Here is a 17,737-nt window from a genome sequence, read left to right as displayed (position 1 = left end):
AATTAACCCAAGTACAAATTACAACTATGACAACACTGAAATGAAGCGACAAGAAGAAAGGTTGCAACAATAACAACAAACTGAGAAAAATAGACTTCTCATTCAGCTTATGCAACTAGATACATCAAGTATGAACGAAACGCAAAAACAATTGTACGATAAGCAAATCAAGAAGTTTTTAGATGAGTAAGTATGGTGGAATTAATTTGTATGCATTGTATTTCTACATCAATGAAATGTTATGTTCTCTTTTAATATATTATTTTATTAAAAAAATATTACACATTAAATATAAAAAAATTAATATGGCCAAATACAAAACAAAAAACAAATAAAATAAAAGAAAGGAAACAAAATTAAATAAACTAAATAAAAAACTAAAAAAAAAAACTAAAAAAAAAAGTACAAAAAGCTTTTGTACGGATTGCAAGTTTGCATGCAGAGCAAACTTGCAATCCAACTCACTATTTAAAAAAAAAAAAGAAAAAAAACAAAAAGCATACATGGCATTGTCCAACTCATCTTGCCAATATGATATTGGCAGGGGTAAGGACAGCCTTAGTGGTTTGTGATAGGACATGGGACCTGAGGGCATTTTACTAGATATATCTTGACCGAGTGAGGTGTTCATTTTTATTGTTAAGGAAATAATGAAGCAAGGAGTAAAATATTAAAGAAAGTGCTGTCAAGAATGGATTAACAATACAAGCACTAATAACACAAGCGGCTCAAGATCTTGGGTAAAGGGTAGGGAGCCCCACTTATGCATGGAAAGTGCGCGGGAAGCAAAGTAGTAGGGGGACACGTGTGTGGCCAAGAATAATAACCATCCATATGAGTTCTTCAATAATATAAGTAGGGTGCAGTGCCTTGTCTCCCTTTAGAAACCACCCATTGGTCCTTACAATCCTTCTTGGTCAAATGGTATGGGTTCTTAACCTTCAACCCATACATCAGGGTTTAATTCTTAGCAGCAGTAGCCATTCTTTTGGGTCTAGTGCCCTTCTACCCCCGTTTTGTACTTCCCCGAGCAATAATCTACTAATTTTCTATCCTCATTTTGTATTTTCATACCTGATTTATGGTGGACTCGGTTCTAACAAAGCAATAATCTATTAATTTTGTACTTTCATACCTGATTTATGGCGAATTTGGTTCTCACAAAACCATCATGAAGTTATGGTTTATATATGATGTACATGTACAATCAACTGATAGTGGTTTATATATCTGATCATAAGTCGAAATTTCGTTAGGAGCATTAATCCAATTAAGATTTCAAAAAAAATTTTTTTTGATAGATTCGTAAGAATTAAAAATGTCAAAGCACTAACAACTCAATAAATAAAAATCACAATACTTAAACTTTATGAACCAAAAGTATAAAGTATTTTTTGAAATTTTTAAAAGAAAAAATATCATTTGTCAAATAAAAATCAGATGGAAACAAAAGATTTCTCTTTCAATGGAATATGAAACTTTTGGCAAAGCTTTAAAAAGGGGTTGGATTTGATTGGATGAACGTAGGGCGAGTCGTTTCCTGGAACGTGCGAATGAAGGCTTTGGTCTGTGGATTGTTCCCAGCGACTCACCATCATATCCGGTTTTCACTTGGAAACCTGAATCCAAGGAGGCGGCTCATAGTTTCCGCCTTCTAGCCGTCACCGTTAGTTTCATTCACAGTATTCAAATACCACGTCTGTTGTAACGCCGCTTTAATACCAATCATGTCCTCCTCATACCTCGTATACCGTCAAAATCCTGGTTTATTTTAGTCCCTACATATTTTAATTTTATAATCATTAAATAGTGGATTTTATTTATTTATTTATTTATTTATTTTATTTGGACTTATTGAGTACTGATATTTCGTCGCTATTGACTTTGCTTTTCGAGCACACCAAACTCAAACTTGTCCTCTTTTAATTATATTTCCATATTTAATTATCAGAAAAAACTGGATCCAAACTTACTAATCTTCGCATAATTGTTGATTTATATGGAAATTACTTTCTGCACAAGTATTTCTCTTTTTTTTTTTTTTTTCTTCTCTCACTCAACGAAATATAAAAATGTTTTATTTGCACGAAATTTTGTTGAATAGTAGTACGTGAGGGATGCATGAACCAATTGAAGTGGAAGGATTGAGAGAATTCATGATCAAATTGAAGTCTCCATATTCGCATTGAATGTCTCCTTAGAGGAAAAACTAAAATTGCCTAAGCTCTCACCAAATTCGAATTTCTTATTGGAAGGAATTGAATAGTTCACCTTGGCGGCGGAAATTAATTAAAACTCGTTTTTATTTTTATTAACAAAATAAAATAAAAAGGGAACAAAAGTTTGAACAGCCAAGCATGAAACGTGGCTCAATAACTATCAGCGACCTCCATGGTCAACGGAAGGTTTTCTTCGTTGACACGTTCATCCAGTCTCACATACTCACGTACACATTCTCACCCATTTATACTTATTGGGATTTTTATGAAATTAACCTAATAAATAAAATTTATTTCTTTTTATTAAGATCACTTCATTAAAATTCGAAAAATATGATGACTCTTTAATAACGTCATTTGATTTAATGAAATTTTAAAATATTAAATTATCAAATTGCTCCTACTTTTTATTTTTTTTTTAAAAAAAATGAGTCTCCTGTGTGGTTGTCTCACGGATCTTTATATGTGAGAGGTGTCTAGTCATGATAAAAAGGTAATATTAATATTGAAAAAGTAATACTAGTAAAAAATGTAATACTTTTGTAATATTTATGGTTGAATAGTTAATTATGAGAAAAAAATAAAATATGAAATACTAATAATGGATACTTTTAAATCAAAATAATGAAATATAATATTAAACATTGAAAAACTACTTATAATAAAAATTATAATACTTAACTGAAAAATATAATATTTATCAAAAATTCAACCCAGTCTCACTATTGAGGATCAGTAATACACTCTCATGGAATAATTTGCCTTTAAAAAAATACCAAAAAAACAACAACATGATTGAAAAAACCCATATATTTAAATAGCATTATAGGACATGCCACGTTAGTTTACCTAACCTTTCTGGTGTCTTTTGCCACCTTTGCTTCGTATTTTATGGCCTGCAATTATGTGCATGTATGTGTACGTACTCATTGAATATTTTATAAAATTGAGTCTATAATGATATAAAATTTTATTATTTTGTTTTGAAGAATAAACTTTTATTATTAGTTGGGTGTTATTACATAGTTATTTTGAAGGTTAGATCTTTGTCTGTTGTATGTGTAACAAATATGTATCATTAAAAAAATACTCTTTCTATCGCATTTTATGTATAGCGCTGAGATACTTACTGAAATTATTTATAATTTAATTTTTTATAATATTAAATTTAAAATTATTATATAAAATTTATATATTTAAAAATTATATTAAAAATATTATTAAATATATTTGACGAATGAATACTAAGTAAGATAGATAAAATGAGACAAATGGAATATTTTGGAGGACGAAACCAACAAGTACTTTTTCTGTGTAATTTTGTTCGAAATAAAAACCGCCCCTGGTTTTCTTCGTCCTCAATTTGCGCCACCTATATATACACTTCCATTTCTCGTAGCTGTGTCACACACTATACGAATTTCCACTGAAAGTTGTAGAAGAAGCAGGAAGATACTACACCATTTCTCAACTGTTCTTTTGTTGCTGTTATGGATACTAAGATCGGATCAATCGAAGCTTGTAAGCCAGGGAGCGGCGACGTCGCCAACGCGCCGACAATCGGCGTCAATACGGTTCACTCAACCCCCGTTGCCTTCAGCTCGGCTGAGGCAACTCTAGGCCGCCATCTCGCGCGCCGCCTCGTCCAGATCGGGGTGACCGACGTGTTCAGCGTCCCCGGGGACTTCAACCTTACTCTGCTTGACCACCTCATTGCGGAGCCGGGGCTCAGACTCATCGGCTGCTGCAACGAGCTCAACGCCGGATACGCCGCCGACGGCTATGCTCGGGCCCGCGGTGTTGGAGCCTGCGTCGTCACTTTCACTGTCGGAGGACTTAGCGTCCTCAACGCTATCGCCGGCGCGTACAGTGAAAACCTCCCGCTCATATGCATCGTCGGTGGTCCCAACTCGAACGACTACGGAACTAACCGGATCCTCCACCACACTATCGGTTTACCCGATTTTACCCAGGAGCTCCGGTGCTTTCAAACGGTTACTTGCTATCAGGTCTCTCCTTGATACACAATTATGGTTGCTTAATCGAATATCCTCATTATATTATTTATAAAATCTAGGTATAATATTATTGATGCCTTTTCTTCTTCAGGCTGTGGTGAACAATTTGGAAGATGCTCACGAGTTGATCGATACGGCGATATCGACGGCGTTGAAGGAGAGCAAGCCGGTTTACATAAGCATCGGCTGTAACTTGGCAGGGATCCCTCATCCCACCTTTATTCGTGAACCGGTTCCATTTTCACTTAACCCCAAGTATGTTCCCTCTCAACCTTCTGCTTTTGTGCTAGATCTTTTTTCCATAAATAATCAACTGCTTTATTACTAATAATAAACTAAGAAATGGTAGTTTATTGTCATGGAGATAAAATGGAATGGTGATACTATATATTTTATAGTCAATGTATATTAAGTTGAGAATACCTTGTATATGTGTGCATATTCTTTTGGTTTAAGCTCAATTTGGGTAGGTAGGCCACATAGGATTGCTAAAATCATTTTGATATACTCTGTAAGGAATTTTGGCTTTCCATATGTTGATATCTCATATTGTTCTGTCTAAAGGAGACTGAATGATAGCTTTCTGCTTATTTGCAATTTCCTATGAGATCTACATTCTTTGTTTATCAGGTGGCTGTAGTATCAATAGGGTGTTCTTGATTGTTTGAATGTGTGTCATATCTTCTGCAATAAATGTGATCAAATTGATTTATGTTTGTTTCTATGTTGTATAGATTGAGTAATCAGATGGGTTTGGAGGCAGCAGTGGAGGCTGCTGCAGAGTTCTTGAACAAAGCTGTGAAGCCAGTGCTGGTTGGAGGGCCAAAAATGCGGGTTGCAAAAGCTTGTAAAGCCTTTGTTGAGTTGGCAGATTCTTGTGGGTATGCCACGGCTGTTATGCCCTCTGCTAAGGGGCTAGTACCTGAGCACCATCCGCATTTCATTGGAACCTACTGGGGTGCAGTGAGCACTGCCTTCTGTGCTGAGATTGTTGAATCAGCTGATGCTTACTTGTTTGCGGGACCAATATTCAACGACTACAGCTCGGTTGGCTATTCTTTGCTTCTTAAGAAGGAAAAGGCAATCATTGTGCAACCTGATCGTGTGACCATTGCCAATGGTCCTGCATTTGGCTGTGTTCTAATGAAGGATTTCCTTTCTGCACTTGCAAAGAGACTTAAGCACAACAAAACAGCTTATGAGAATTACTCTAGGATTTTTGTCCCTGAAGGCCAACCACTCAAGTGTGAGCCGAAGGAGCCATTAAGGGTCAATGTTCTTTTCCAGCACATCCAGAAAATGTTGTCAGGTGAAACAGCTGTTATTGCTGAGACAGGGGACTCATGGTTCAATTGTCAAAAGTTGAAATTACCTCAAGGATGTGGGTAAGCACTAGAAAGAATGCAAATTTCAAACGAAATTGCAGATTTCTGCTTTATTGCCTTGTGACCTAATAGCCTATTCACTATTGGTTGCAGATACGAGTTCCAAATGCAGTATGGATCTATTGGATGGTCTGTAGGTGCAACTCTTGGGTATGCACAAGCTACACCGGAGAAGCGGGTGATTTCTTGCATTGGAGATGGTAGCTTTCAGGTAAATAACTTTTGCTTTGTAGAATACAAACAGAATGTTATTATGCTATGTATGTATTCTGCGCCTACACGGCTACACCATAATGTCAATTACTTGTAGGTGACAGCTCAGGATGTGTCAACAATGCTGCGTTGCGGTCAGAGACCCATCATTTTCCTGATAAACAATGGTGGCTACACAATTGAAGTAGAGATCCATGATGGACCTTACAATGTCATCAAGAACTGGAACTACACTGCATTCATGGATGCAATCCACAATGGTGAGGGCAAGTGCTGGACAGCCAAGGTATTTTATGAAGAGGAGCTTGTTGAAGCAATTGAGACTGCAACCGGAGCCAAGAAGGATTGTCTGTGCTTTATTGAAGTGATTGTTCACAAGGATGATACGAGCAAAGAGCTGCTTGAATGGGGTTCTAGGGTCTCTGCAGCTAACAGCAGGCCTCCAAACCCTCAGTAAACTGTGAAGTGTCGTTGAGGGAGGAAATAACAAAGGGGGATTGGCTTGTCTACCTTGAACAACTTTCAAGTTTCCTACTCTTACTTACGAGAGTGTAATCATTGAACTATTGCTCATCTGTATATCGGAATTTTTTTTACCATTCCTGTTTTTCAAAATTCTCCGCCCACCGGCATCGGCCCTTTCATATTTTTAATGATGCGTCGTAATTCATAACCTTAAACCGTAGTCAGTTCTGGCAGGGCCCGACCAGCGTGGAAATTTTGACTTGTCGCCTTCATAGGAAATGTCCTAATCATAAACAGGCCTTCATACTCGGTGGAAGTCTTAAATCTCACATAAATTTGTTCTTTTTTCTCTGAATGAGAATGTCGTATACGACGGTGCAATCAGTACTAGAGTGCGAATACTATTAACCATTGGAACTTTCTTCAAGTACCATATTTCTAGAAATTTTGCGAATATATGACCGTCATTATCACTTTATCAAAGTTTAATTCATGGAAAATGAAGGGTTGAGAAAGCATGACTTTTGGTTTGTGATGCCACATCGTGTCAGCCTAGCTCCCCACTAAAACTTTCTCAACTGCGTGGTCTGTGCCTCTCGTAATTACTACATTCACATGCAAAAGCATGCAGGTCAGGTGAATATATTAATAATGATTTTTTTTTTCCCAAATATATTAGTGGTATTATGTCTCTTTGACTATTTTGGTTTATTACTCTATTATCCCTATATATTACATTTTATAAATCATACAATAGAACAGTAATCTTTTTTTTTTTTTTTTTTTTTTTTAATAAATGTTCTTCATTTTCAGTCTTTATGACGTCCTATTCCTGCACTTTCCATTTTGATTGGATGAATCATGTGCCAAACATGCTCCAAATAAGAGATGAGACAAAGGCCAAAACTACAGATATTTTACTGTTACTCGAATTCATAGTGGACATGGGATTATGATAGGGAGCAATTCATGAACCTATTTGCATCTTACCTGGTGTGCACACTAGACGACCATTTTGGAGCAGGAAAGAAGGGAATGGGGCTTGACATGAGCCAATATGTGCCTTGAGGCGGGGAATGTTGGGATGAGCACTACGACATCTATGGCAACGCAACTCCATTGCGAGCACCTTTTCATCATCATTCAAGGTAGCTTTTCCATTTTGACTGACTTCCTCTATCACATCAACTGAATCCCGGAAGAAGGGGGAATTGAATGAGTTCCAATGCTTCTTGTTCTTCAGATGCTTTGAGTTGAAATCTTGGCTGATCACATGAAGGTGCAGTTGTCGCATTGAGGGGACCTGCAGGAAGGGACGCGTGATATCACTGATATGAAGGTACAAATAGTGTAAATTTAAGTAACAATCAATTAAAAACCATACCGAATGGTATCCAAGACGGAATATTAAGGATTCATTTTCGTTCAGAAACTCTTCTGCCCACTTCAGTCCAACTGCATGCATTGTCTTAAGCAATGGGAGATGCTCCTCGGAAACATCCGCCAGACGATCAAGACCTTCAACTCGTGCCAACACCAACAGGTGCTTTTGTGCCTGCCAGAAGAATGGACTTCACTTTTAAAAAGACTCAGGTAAGAAGGGAATGGAGGAAAGAAAGAGAGTATTAACCTTTGGATACATATCGTTCAGAACAACAACATCCTGTGATGTGTCTAAAACATCATTCTTATGCTTTTCAGGATGCATGGCGATGTCATAAAGAGCTTGTGCCCATGATCCCCAAGTTTTGGTTGTATGCTTTTCATCTTTTCTCTCAGGGTTGTTGCTTGTAACAAGAGGACACTTGGTGTTGGGTCCAAGTTCTTTTGAAAAGCTTTTATATTTTTTGCTTCTCTCAGGTTCAAAAGCAGCTTCCCTCTTAGCCTTCTGATCACCATTCTGAGTACCTCTGCCCTGTTGATCTTGTGATTTAAATGGATCCTCAGAACTTTCCTTGGAGAACTCTCTATGGGTCCTCAGTATTGATGCAAATCCATCAAAAAGTGATGAGTAGGCTTCAGAAAGAATCTTGCAGCCCTTGACATAGTCATTGTTTAGACAATTTGGTCTCTTGGGATTCATATTTGGTCCAAGAACATGTATCACATGAGTTACACCTTCCCTACTAAACAAGGGTGATGATGAAGGGAGAGGAACCACAACAGCTTTTCCAGGTGCTAGGGATCCAATTCTTTCTTTGGTTGCACTTTCCAAGGCAAGACCTGCGGCATTAAATATAGCAGCATTTGTCCCTCCGCCTCCTGGTTTAAGTCGCCTGCACAAAGCTAATCTTTAGATCATCTTTCTAACAAGCAAATTTACCAGTGGTTATAGGGATATAATCAATGAAATTATTGGTTTCTCCCTTTAACAACTGATCATGAGGAGACAGACCTGTACACAACAAGTAATAATGTTTATAATGTTTACCAGTTGGCAGCATTAGCAATTACATTGCAGCGTAATCCTCCAACAGAATATAGCTGAGTTATATCACCAACAAATGTAAAGAATTTATTAGGGTCTATGTTCTTTTTTGCAGCTTTTGTCTTGACCAGGGAAAGTATTTTTGATCCAGAGGACAAATCCACCAAAACAAGCCTAGCACTTCCAAGTTTGTTCATGAATTCTTCTACTTTCTCAACAATGATGTCAGATGCCTTCTCAAGATTGAACTGGAAATCTGCTGTAGAAATAGAAGGAAATGCTAAGGTGGGAACATTGTATGAAGAACCGGCAGCACAGGTAGAGCTACTATCTAGGTCTTCACCATTCTTCACATCCTTGGAGGCAGGAGCTGACATAGAAGTACCATTTTCTGCTCCTTGGTTGGAATTTTTATCTTTGTTCTCTTGATCAGGAATATGCTCGTAAACAGTGCTTGCCTCAGGGACAGCATCTCCCGCTGGATCTACTTTTTTAAGGAACTTCATTATACCAAGTTGAACCTTGGCATTTGAACTCCTCTGACCAAAACAACCTGATGGAAGTGAATCTGATGGACCAAGTCCACAATACATATCAATAGCAGCTTGAACTTCTTTTTCATCTTGACAAAATGTAATCCGTGCAAATCCTTCACTCAACTTAGGCAATTCTTTCTTTTGAAGCATCCTATTAACAACGGCAGCAGCCTTCCCACCTTGCAGTTTTCCTTCATGCCCAGTGCGTTTTACAGACCGAGATATACAAATCTTTGCAGGAAGATCGAGCACCACAGCATGCTTCTCAACCTTTGAGTCACCAAGCTTCATAAAGTCTGCACGCTGTTCTATATCCAAGTTGCATCTATCTATAAATACACTTTTACCATCCTTCAATGCAGTAGCTGCACTCGTCAGGCATTGTGTCTTTGTCCCTGCCTTGCCATTCCCAATTGTATCCTACACAATTGGGAAAAAAACCTTCTCATTCCAATTACAAATCACAGCAACCCCACACTATTTATATAACAAATTGCAGGTATTTTGTTTCAATCCTCTTCTCTATTATGGCTAGCCATGTCTCTCACACTTCTTAGACCCCATTTAGTAATTAACATAGTTCTCCAAGCCACAAGTGAGAAACCATGATTGAAGAAAAAATTCAGTGCTATAAAGTATACATAACCAGATACACATACGAATTTGAAACTCAAAGTAACAATACCTGTTTGAAGAAACAAGACTAAACTAAGATATGCACACGAAAGAGTATAATGAAATTTCCCGTTCAGAAAATTCGTCGAACATCTCAAATACAATAAGAAGAGTGTATTGATGCATGCGCAGACATAGATACACCATAAAGAAAAAAGTTAGAAGACGAACCTGGCAGACCCGAACCCAGGGTCGAGAGGCGGCGCGCATGACCTGATCGCAGAACGTAGACTTTCCACTACCCGGCGCACCCACCAATACCACCATTATTGCTGCACTGTGCTTCTTTTCTGCTCCTCCATTTTCCCCTAATTTCAGAAATAAAGAATTACGGTAAGAAGTTTAAAGGAATGGAAACAATTTCTTTTGTCGATCAGAGTATTCAATTGACCTCCGGATTCAGTGTCGCGATCAATATCCATTTTTTCCATGGCAAATTAACTCCAGGTTCACAGTGCTATTCGACACTTCCGCAAGGTTTGGGTACGGCCGTACGGGAACCTCGTCAGGCCAAAACACATACACGGTGGATTTGATTGACTGAAATGTCTTTTTATACTTATGATTTGAGCTAAACTACTCTTCTAATTATGCTCAACCCGAATTAAATTTGATTAAAAATAACTAAATAATTTGTGAAATTGGATTCAACAATCATTTTAGTCTAAGGAAAAAAAAATCTCAACTTATTCAAGATTAATCTTAGTTCGCAGGACTCCGCCTAAAGTTTTTAAAGGGGTAAATTGTAAGTCGCACGGTCTTGTCTCTAAAGGTGGTAAATAAACTTACTATATGCAGAAGCCCAACCAGTCGCAAGTCTCGCGGTCCCCAATTTTACTATGTGTATAAGAAGTCAAGAAGCTCAACCCACATCTTATAGACCATATTGTAATGATGTTTGAGGTAGAGTTTGAACCCCAACCAATCGCAAGTCTCACATTCCCCAATTTTACTATGTCTACTAGAAGCTCAATTCACACCTTATAGACCATATTCTAATGATGTTTGAGTTAGAGTTTGAACCCACCCACCCTGTTGCCTTCGGCCATGACTTGAGGTCAGGTGATCAAATAATTTCAAGAGATTTATTGATTATTAAGGAATTTGCATATCATATCATATTAAGAGTTAATAAACAAGGCGGCTGGAGCTATTGTCAATTGTATAGCGTTATGTATAAAACTGTGTATATCTAGTATTATTGTATTAGCCATTCATGATTTTCAGATTTGAGTGTGATCCAATTGCCACTTTAGGCATAGCTGATGAACAGCCACGCAGGCAAGCGCCTCAAGCTTGTCCTTTGAAACATGTTTTTTAAAGTTATTTAGACATGGATTTTGTAATAATTTGTAAATGGCTGCAACAACATTCATATACAGAGCATTGCATGTGTGATCTTGCATGCAATTCATTGTGGTAATACTAGACTGATTCCACTGGATAAATAACTAACTGGCTTCAAGCACATATCATAATCCTTTAGTGATAAGCTAATCTGATGGCAACTCCTTCAAAATTAGCAGAAACCCAAAGACAGATGAGATTTCAAATGGTCAATTCACCTTAAAGCACGCACACCTAAACATCAAGACACTGACGATGCCTAGGGTGAAGAAGATATTCCCAATTAAAACTAGCAGGGCTTCCAATTACTGACTATCTGAATCCCAGCATAAACCATCCATATATAAAAATATTAATTTCTCATGCTCAAACATAAGATGCTAAGCTACTTTCTAATCCACTGTGCTTGATACTGTTGATAGGTTGGCAATTAGCATGACCCCCTTGCTACAACATCTCAATGGCTTTAGCAAGATTAAGCTGCTAGCCTGCTTGACAAGTGTTAGTCTCAAGAACAAGAATGGATTTTTCACATGGACAGAACAAGAATAACTCAAGTTGGACAGAACCACATCACATAAACATAAGAACGTGTCATTGGGATACGGGATGATCAGAGGTGATGAAGACCCATCCCATCATGCACAGAGTGTACAAAAAAGGGGGTGAGAACCTGGGGATTGATGTAGTGACTCACATTATCATTCAATCGCCACAAGTTCTGGAGACTTAGGATTAGTTGAATGTAAGCTAGGAAACCTAATGTATTAAAAAAATGCCTGGGTGGTAACTACCTCCACTCTCAAGCAGCTACAGATCAATGCACTTAACACATACTAAGCATCTCAATATCAAATTAGCATGACTAACAGCTAGATAGTATCATAGTGTCAAAGTAAACCCAACCAGAATTGGATTATTCAGGTTGACAGAACAAGAATAGCTGAATATGGATCAAACCACATCCAATGAGATAAGAATATCAGGATACTGCCTATAATCTCAAATGGTTAAAATCAATAGCAAATGCATAAAAATGTAATATACGTGCCAAAAACCTTCAGAAACATAATTAAGCTAAATAAATACACTACCAAGTGCATAAAACTGAAACTTTAAAATGTATCACCAAAACAGGAGAGAATTACGAACTGAGTTCATACTCTAAAGACTCTAAACAAACGAAAACAAATTACTCCAATTTTGTTTTTGGAACTTATCGAACCATTCTACTTGGATCTTTGTCTCATCTTTCGGCGTTTCCTCTTCAACCTCCTCATTCTCTTCTTTTTCCACTGTCAAAGACAAAGGAGAGGAGAATAAAAGATTAATTCTCGCATATAAACTTAAACAGAGTCCAGGCTCAAAATTTACAGGTAATATTTTTATGAAAGGGTTAAAGGCAAAGGAAAGATCGAACCTTGGCTCTCATGGTGACAGAAGCAGAGACGCACCCCCGGTAGCTTTGAGAAAGAACCCTAGCAACACAAAAATTAGGTTTCGGCACTTTAACTACTGTCCAGTGAAGGCCAGGTCGTTGGGCCTGGGCTTACAATTGGAGCCTTGTGACTTGTGAGTGCCTTCAATGGGAATTGTTCCTTTTTTTCTTTTTTCTTTTTCTTCTTTTTTTTTTTTTTTTTTTTTTTTTGAAAATATTCAAAAAAACTTTTAGTCTCATAATTATTGTGAAGAGTAAATTATCAAAATGATCCCTCGACTATTTTGATTTTACGTTTTTAGTCCTAGTCATTTTGATTTGGATAATTACATCCTTGAAATATTAATTTTTAACTATTTTGGTCCTCAGGCAACTTAGAAGGCAATTTTTTAGGGATATTATTGGAAATTTACTGTTCATCTATGTTCTCCCTCTCAAAATCTGCACCAATTCTTTATTAGCACCTGATTGATGTCCGCCAACATCATCTCCACCGCCTCAATTACATCATTTAGCTCGTTGGATAGGTTGTTCTCTACATTGGCGTCGTCGTAGCCTAAGTTTTTTAGGGCCGAAAAAGTATATTAGCTCATGTGGATGTGCTTGTTCATTCCCCATGCGCAGCAATGCGGGATCGAGTTTCTCGACAGGGTTGGTGGTGAACACAAAAATCCTTTCGTTGTCGTAGCAGGATCACAATCTGTCTTTGAAGTTCAAGATGCTGGAGAGGGTGATGGTGTTGGTGGTTCCGTCGTGGTGTCGTTCTATCCTGTCTTGCCATAATTATTGGTTTAATTTTCTTTCTATTGGCGAGGTTGATGGAGCAAATAATGTCCTTAATTACTATGATGGATTTGGAGCTTGTCTTCATAATTAGCTTTTGGAGTTGGAATTTGGCGTTGATCTCTGTGAGCATACTCAGGGACGGAGCCCGAAATTCGATTGAGGGGGGCGAAGAAGTAGGACGGATTCAGAAATTTTTTCTAGTAAAATCGAAACATTAAAACAAAAGAGATAATTTTAAAAAAATAAATAAATTACCTAAGAATTTTTTTATTTTTTATTTTTTTATAACTATCACCTAAGAAATATAGGTGTAAATATTGTTGGATATGTGCGAAAAATAAAACACATCGAAACTTTATAAAATTATGGGAAAATGGTCAAATAGGCCCTTGAACTTTAACTTAAAAGTCAATTAGTCCCCTAAACATTTTAAAGGTGCAATTACACTCATCAATGATTCATTTAGGTGCAATGAAGCCCAAAAATAAGTTAATGACCTGCTATCACATGTCATTAGGATTTAGGCCACCTTTCGGAAAAAAAAAAAAAAGTGACCGGCGAAATTTCCAGCAAAAAAAAAAAAGTGACTGGTGACCGACGAACGGTTGCCGCCGGTCACTTTTTTGCCGAAAATTTCGTCGGTCACTTTTTTTTTTGTCAGAAATTTCGCCGGAAGGTGGCCTGAACCCTAATGACCTGTGGTCATTAACTTGTTTTTGGGCTTCATTGCACCTAAATGAATTGTTGATGGGTGTAATTGTACCTTTAAAAAGTTTAGGGGGCTAATTGACTTTTAAGTTAAAGTTCGAGGGCCTATTTGACCCTTTTCCCTAAAAATATTCATAACAAAATATGAAACATAATTAATTTGATAAAATAATTTGAATAGAAAATGAATATTTTATGTGTGTGTGTGTGTGTTAAATATTAAAAAAGTGACCGTGTTGAAGTCATAGGGGAAGGAATCAAAAATATATAAATCTATATTAATGCAAGGATTTAAACCCAAGACCTTTCCTATTACCAAATATATGCTCTACTAACTAATCTAACTCCTTACTTATTAACATTTACTAGTTTTTTTTATACTAATACTAAAACATATACTATATATACATATATACATACAAAGATTATATATGGGGTGAGGGGGGCACCCTGCCCCCTTGCCCCCCTTTGGCTCCGTCCCTGAGCATACTGGACTTTGTAGTGCCAGGTGGGCTGTAGAGAAGGTAACCCATTTTCCAAGCTCATCTGGTCCTCTGTTAAAAGGCTTAACCATTTGCAAAATCTTTGATATCGGCCATGATTTCTTCCTTTCTTTGGGAGTCTATGGCAAATGTCTCAAACGTGACGGGGTCATTTAACGGAATTGCTTCCCAGGGGTGGCCGCGGGAGTCCAGAGATCTGCTGCCAGAGTTGGTGTATAGTAGGCGATCTTGGCTTTTCCGGAGAATCTTGATGGCATTTTCTAATAAAATCAAGGGAGGAGCCGAAGACGGTGAGTGTGAAGGAGAAACTCGTGCTTCTCCTCCGGCAGCAACTGCCATGTGAAGGAGATGCACTGATGGAAGTGACGACATGCTCTGAGACGATGTTGATGCCATTGTAGGATTTTGACAAACGACTTATTATACTAAAATTACTTAATTACCCTTATACTTGCCGGGAGTTTGGTGCCTTAAGTAACCGAAGGATCAAAATGGTTACAAATTTGATAGTCTAAGGATGAAATTAGCCAAGTCAAAATGACTAGGACCGAAAAAGTGAAGTTAACATAGTCAAGAGACCATTTTGATAATTTACTCTTATTGTGAATAATTAAGGGTGCAAATGTAAACGTTTCATGTTATGGTTAAATTTCATGTTATTGTGAATAATTAAGAGTTAAATTTGAATTTTAGTTGACTCGAACTTTGATGTAAACGTTTCATGTTATGGTTTAATGAATTAGTTACTTTCTTTTCAAAAAAAAAAAAAAAACTCTCTCTATCACTTCATTATTTGTTATAATAAAATTAAAATCATGTAAAAAAAGTATTTCTTATATATATATTTTTAAATATCATTAACTCTATTACAATACAGTATCTGTTATGAGACTCAAACTCACAACCTCCCATGTGGGAGTTCAACTTGGTACCATTGGACCACAAGATTATAGTGACTAAACATTTATTTAAAAAAATTAATAATTTAGAGATATGAAAATTATTTGTGAAAAAAAAAAATCTCTTTCTTTTCAACATCTATTGATGGGATATACCCCTGCTTGTACGACTGTGGGCCGACTAGGTATAAACATCATACGCTGCGTTGGTCAAGTCCCGAGCAAGTCCGACATAGTCACGATCTAACCCAACTCGAGCTTGGACACGAACTCACCCCACCGAGACAATACTTGTTGATACCTTTACCCCCTGCACTCAATATGATATTCTCAAGCTTAATGATTCAGATTACAGACCAATTACCCAGAGAGTAAGGTTTTATGCTAGAGGGCAGATACAACCAAAGGTACTCTACCCGAGCACATTGAAATTGGACATGGCAGGAATCTCCTCGCATGTGGACGTATCAGCGATGCCTTTGACCTCCTCAATGCATGTGAGACACGTGACTAACAAAATCCCGGCATGTGCCCCTTCAACCCTCCATATAAAGCGCATTTACATCACGTTTGGTTCACGGAATGAATTTTGAGGTAATAGGAATGTTATTCCATAAGGAATGGAATATGCAAGGAATAGAATAGGAATTGTATTTTATTATTTGGTTCGCGGAAGGAATAGACTTTAGGAATTATATTACAGTGTTTGGTTGGTTTAAGGAATAGAAGTGATATATGTTTTAAAAGACATAAATATCCTTATAAAAATATGTGGTGTTGGTGGTGGTGGTGGTGGCGGTGGTGGTGGCGGTGGTGGTGGTAGTAGCAGTGGCGGTGATGGTGATGGTGGTGGCAGTGGTGAGATACACACACACACACACACAAAAGGGTATTTTTGTATTAGAGTACAAAATTTATTCCCAAATACTTGGGAATAGTTAATACTAGGGGGGTTCCCTAGGAATGACTATTCCCCCCTGCAAAGGGAATAGTTCATTCCCGGGAATGTTATTTCCAATCATGAAAAAACAAACTAAACAATGGAATAAATCTATTCCTGAGAGTGGTATTACATTCCCGACCTATTCCATGAACCAAACACGATGTTAATGCCTTATGCATAAGGTCATTTAGATCTTTCTCATCAGTGACATATTTAAAATTGGGACCCTCTGTCCTATTGTCAATTCCCCGAGCTCGCATACTTACATTAATTTACTTGCATACACCAACTTGTTTACCACATCATCTATAATTAGGGAAACCATATTTGTTACAATTACTTTTAATGTTTCAAAAATAAATAAAAATTCATATATAATTTAGAATTTTTACTGCACAAACATTTATTTATTGCATTTTGTTTGTTGTTGTTTTTTTTTCTTTTCTTTTATCATGTCTTTTTTTTTTTTAATTGTCTAAAATCATGAGTATTAACTGAATTTGCATTCACTTTAAACATCTATTACCATAAAAATGATCTAAAATATAAATTACGCGTCTAGATGATCGAGTAAGTTGAATATGATCCTTTATTAGAAGATTATATGTTTAATTATTACCAACACCCAGAATACAGTACATTCTAAAAAATTAATATTCTATTTTTTTTCACAACCATTCTACACTAGTATTAGGATAAGAATCTGGCACCAGTCAAAAAAAAAAATTATTTGCCATTTAATTTCGTAACTATCCGCGGCCAATATTTCTTCTCCCATCACAAGCTAAAACATTAAAATTTGGAATAAATTAGTATTTATTTAATAAATTGGCCGCTATACAAAACATATCTGATCTCATAAACATCTTGATTTCTGGGAATTATGAAGCTTTGCATTTTTAATTTCATAAAAGTTGTGCAAAAGTTAAGGTTGGCTTCCGAGAAACCAGACTCCTCTGCAAAACCTATCAACCGTGAATTACATGCTAAGGTTGACCACCAGTCAAGATCACACCACTTTACTAAGACAACTTTAACGTAAACCACAACCTTTACAATCTATAGTTAACAGCTGCAATACTTAAGACGTAGGTTTCACTTCAAAGACTAAGACATTGATTTCCAGCCTAGTAAATACATGCATAAGATGATAATATTTTTTAACCTTTAGTAC

General features: G+C 36.9%; 2 protein-coding genes, 2 long non-coding RNA genes and 1 pseudogene across 5 annotated transcripts; 2 read left to right on the top strand and 3 right to left on the bottom strand.

The window, feature by feature from the left end:
• Positions 1-3,608: 3,608 nt before the first annotated feature.
• On the top strand, positions 3,609-6,459 carry LOC109181768 (pyruvate decarboxylase 1). Its single transcript, XM_019331679.1, has 5 exons — positions 3,609-4,228; positions 4,329-4,492; positions 4,972-5,622; positions 5,716-5,833; positions 5,933-6,459. The coding sequence occupies exons 1-5, from the start codon at positions 3,710-3,712 to the stop codon at positions 6,290-6,292; spliced, it is 1,812 nt and encodes a 603-aa protein (XP_019187224.1). The 5' UTR covers positions 3,609-3,709; the 3' UTR covers positions 6,293-6,459.
• A 383-nt stretch (positions 6,460-6,842) lies between these two features.
• LOC109181766 (transcription factor bHLH140) lies at positions 6,843-10,582 on the bottom strand. 2 transcript variants are annotated; one of them, XM_019331678.1, is made up of 7 exons: positions 10,331-10,582; positions 10,111-10,247; positions 9,104-9,684; positions 8,732-9,052; positions 7,931-8,576; positions 7,685-7,855; positions 7,192-7,603 (listed from the first exon to the last, which is right to left on the bottom strand). In XM_019331678.1, exons 1-7 carry the CDS (start codon positions 10,368-10,370, stop codon positions 7,268-7,270), a joined length of 2,232 nt encoding a protein of 743 aa, XP_019187223.1. In that variant the 5' UTR covers positions 10,371-10,582; the 3' UTR covers positions 7,192-7,267. The 2 variants fall into 2 exon arrangements, with proteins under 2 accessions (XP_019187222.1, XP_019187223.1); XM_019331677.1 differs by lacking the exons at positions 10,111-10,247; positions 10,331-10,582 and adding an exon at positions 6,843-6,931 and having other exon boundaries at positions 7,231-7,603; positions 8,732-9,689.
• LOC109181769 lies at positions 6,992-8,753 on the top strand. Its single transcript, XR_002054266.1, has 4 exons — positions 6,992-7,448; positions 7,544-7,639; positions 7,730-7,893; positions 8,002-8,753. It is a non-coding gene; the product is annotated as an uncharacterized LOC109181769 (long non-coding RNA).
• Positions 10,583-12,283: 1,701 nt separating the features above from the next.
• LOC109181654 lies at positions 12,284-12,877 on the bottom strand. Its single transcript, XR_002054241.1, has 2 exons — positions 12,707-12,877; positions 12,284-12,581 (listed from the first exon to the last, which is right to left on the bottom strand). It is a non-coding gene; the product is annotated as an uncharacterized LOC109181654 (long non-coding RNA).
• Positions 12,878-13,158: 281 nt separating this feature from the next.
• LOC109181180 lies at positions 13,159-16,179 on the bottom strand (annotated as a pseudogene).
• Positions 16,180-17,737: the final 1,558 nt, after the last annotated feature.

The sequence above is a fragment of the Ipomoea nil genome, unplaced genomic scaffold (assembly GCF_001879475.1).
Source record: "Ipomoea nil cultivar Tokyo-kokei standard unplaced genomic scaffold, Asagao_1.1 scaffold1043, whole genome shotgun sequence".
NCBI lineage: Eukaryota > Viridiplantae > Streptophyta > Magnoliopsida > Solanales > Convolvulaceae > Ipomoea > Ipomoea nil.
The sequence above is the reverse complement of the archived record's forward strand: the minus strand, read 5'-3'. Positions and strand labels throughout refer to the sequence as shown.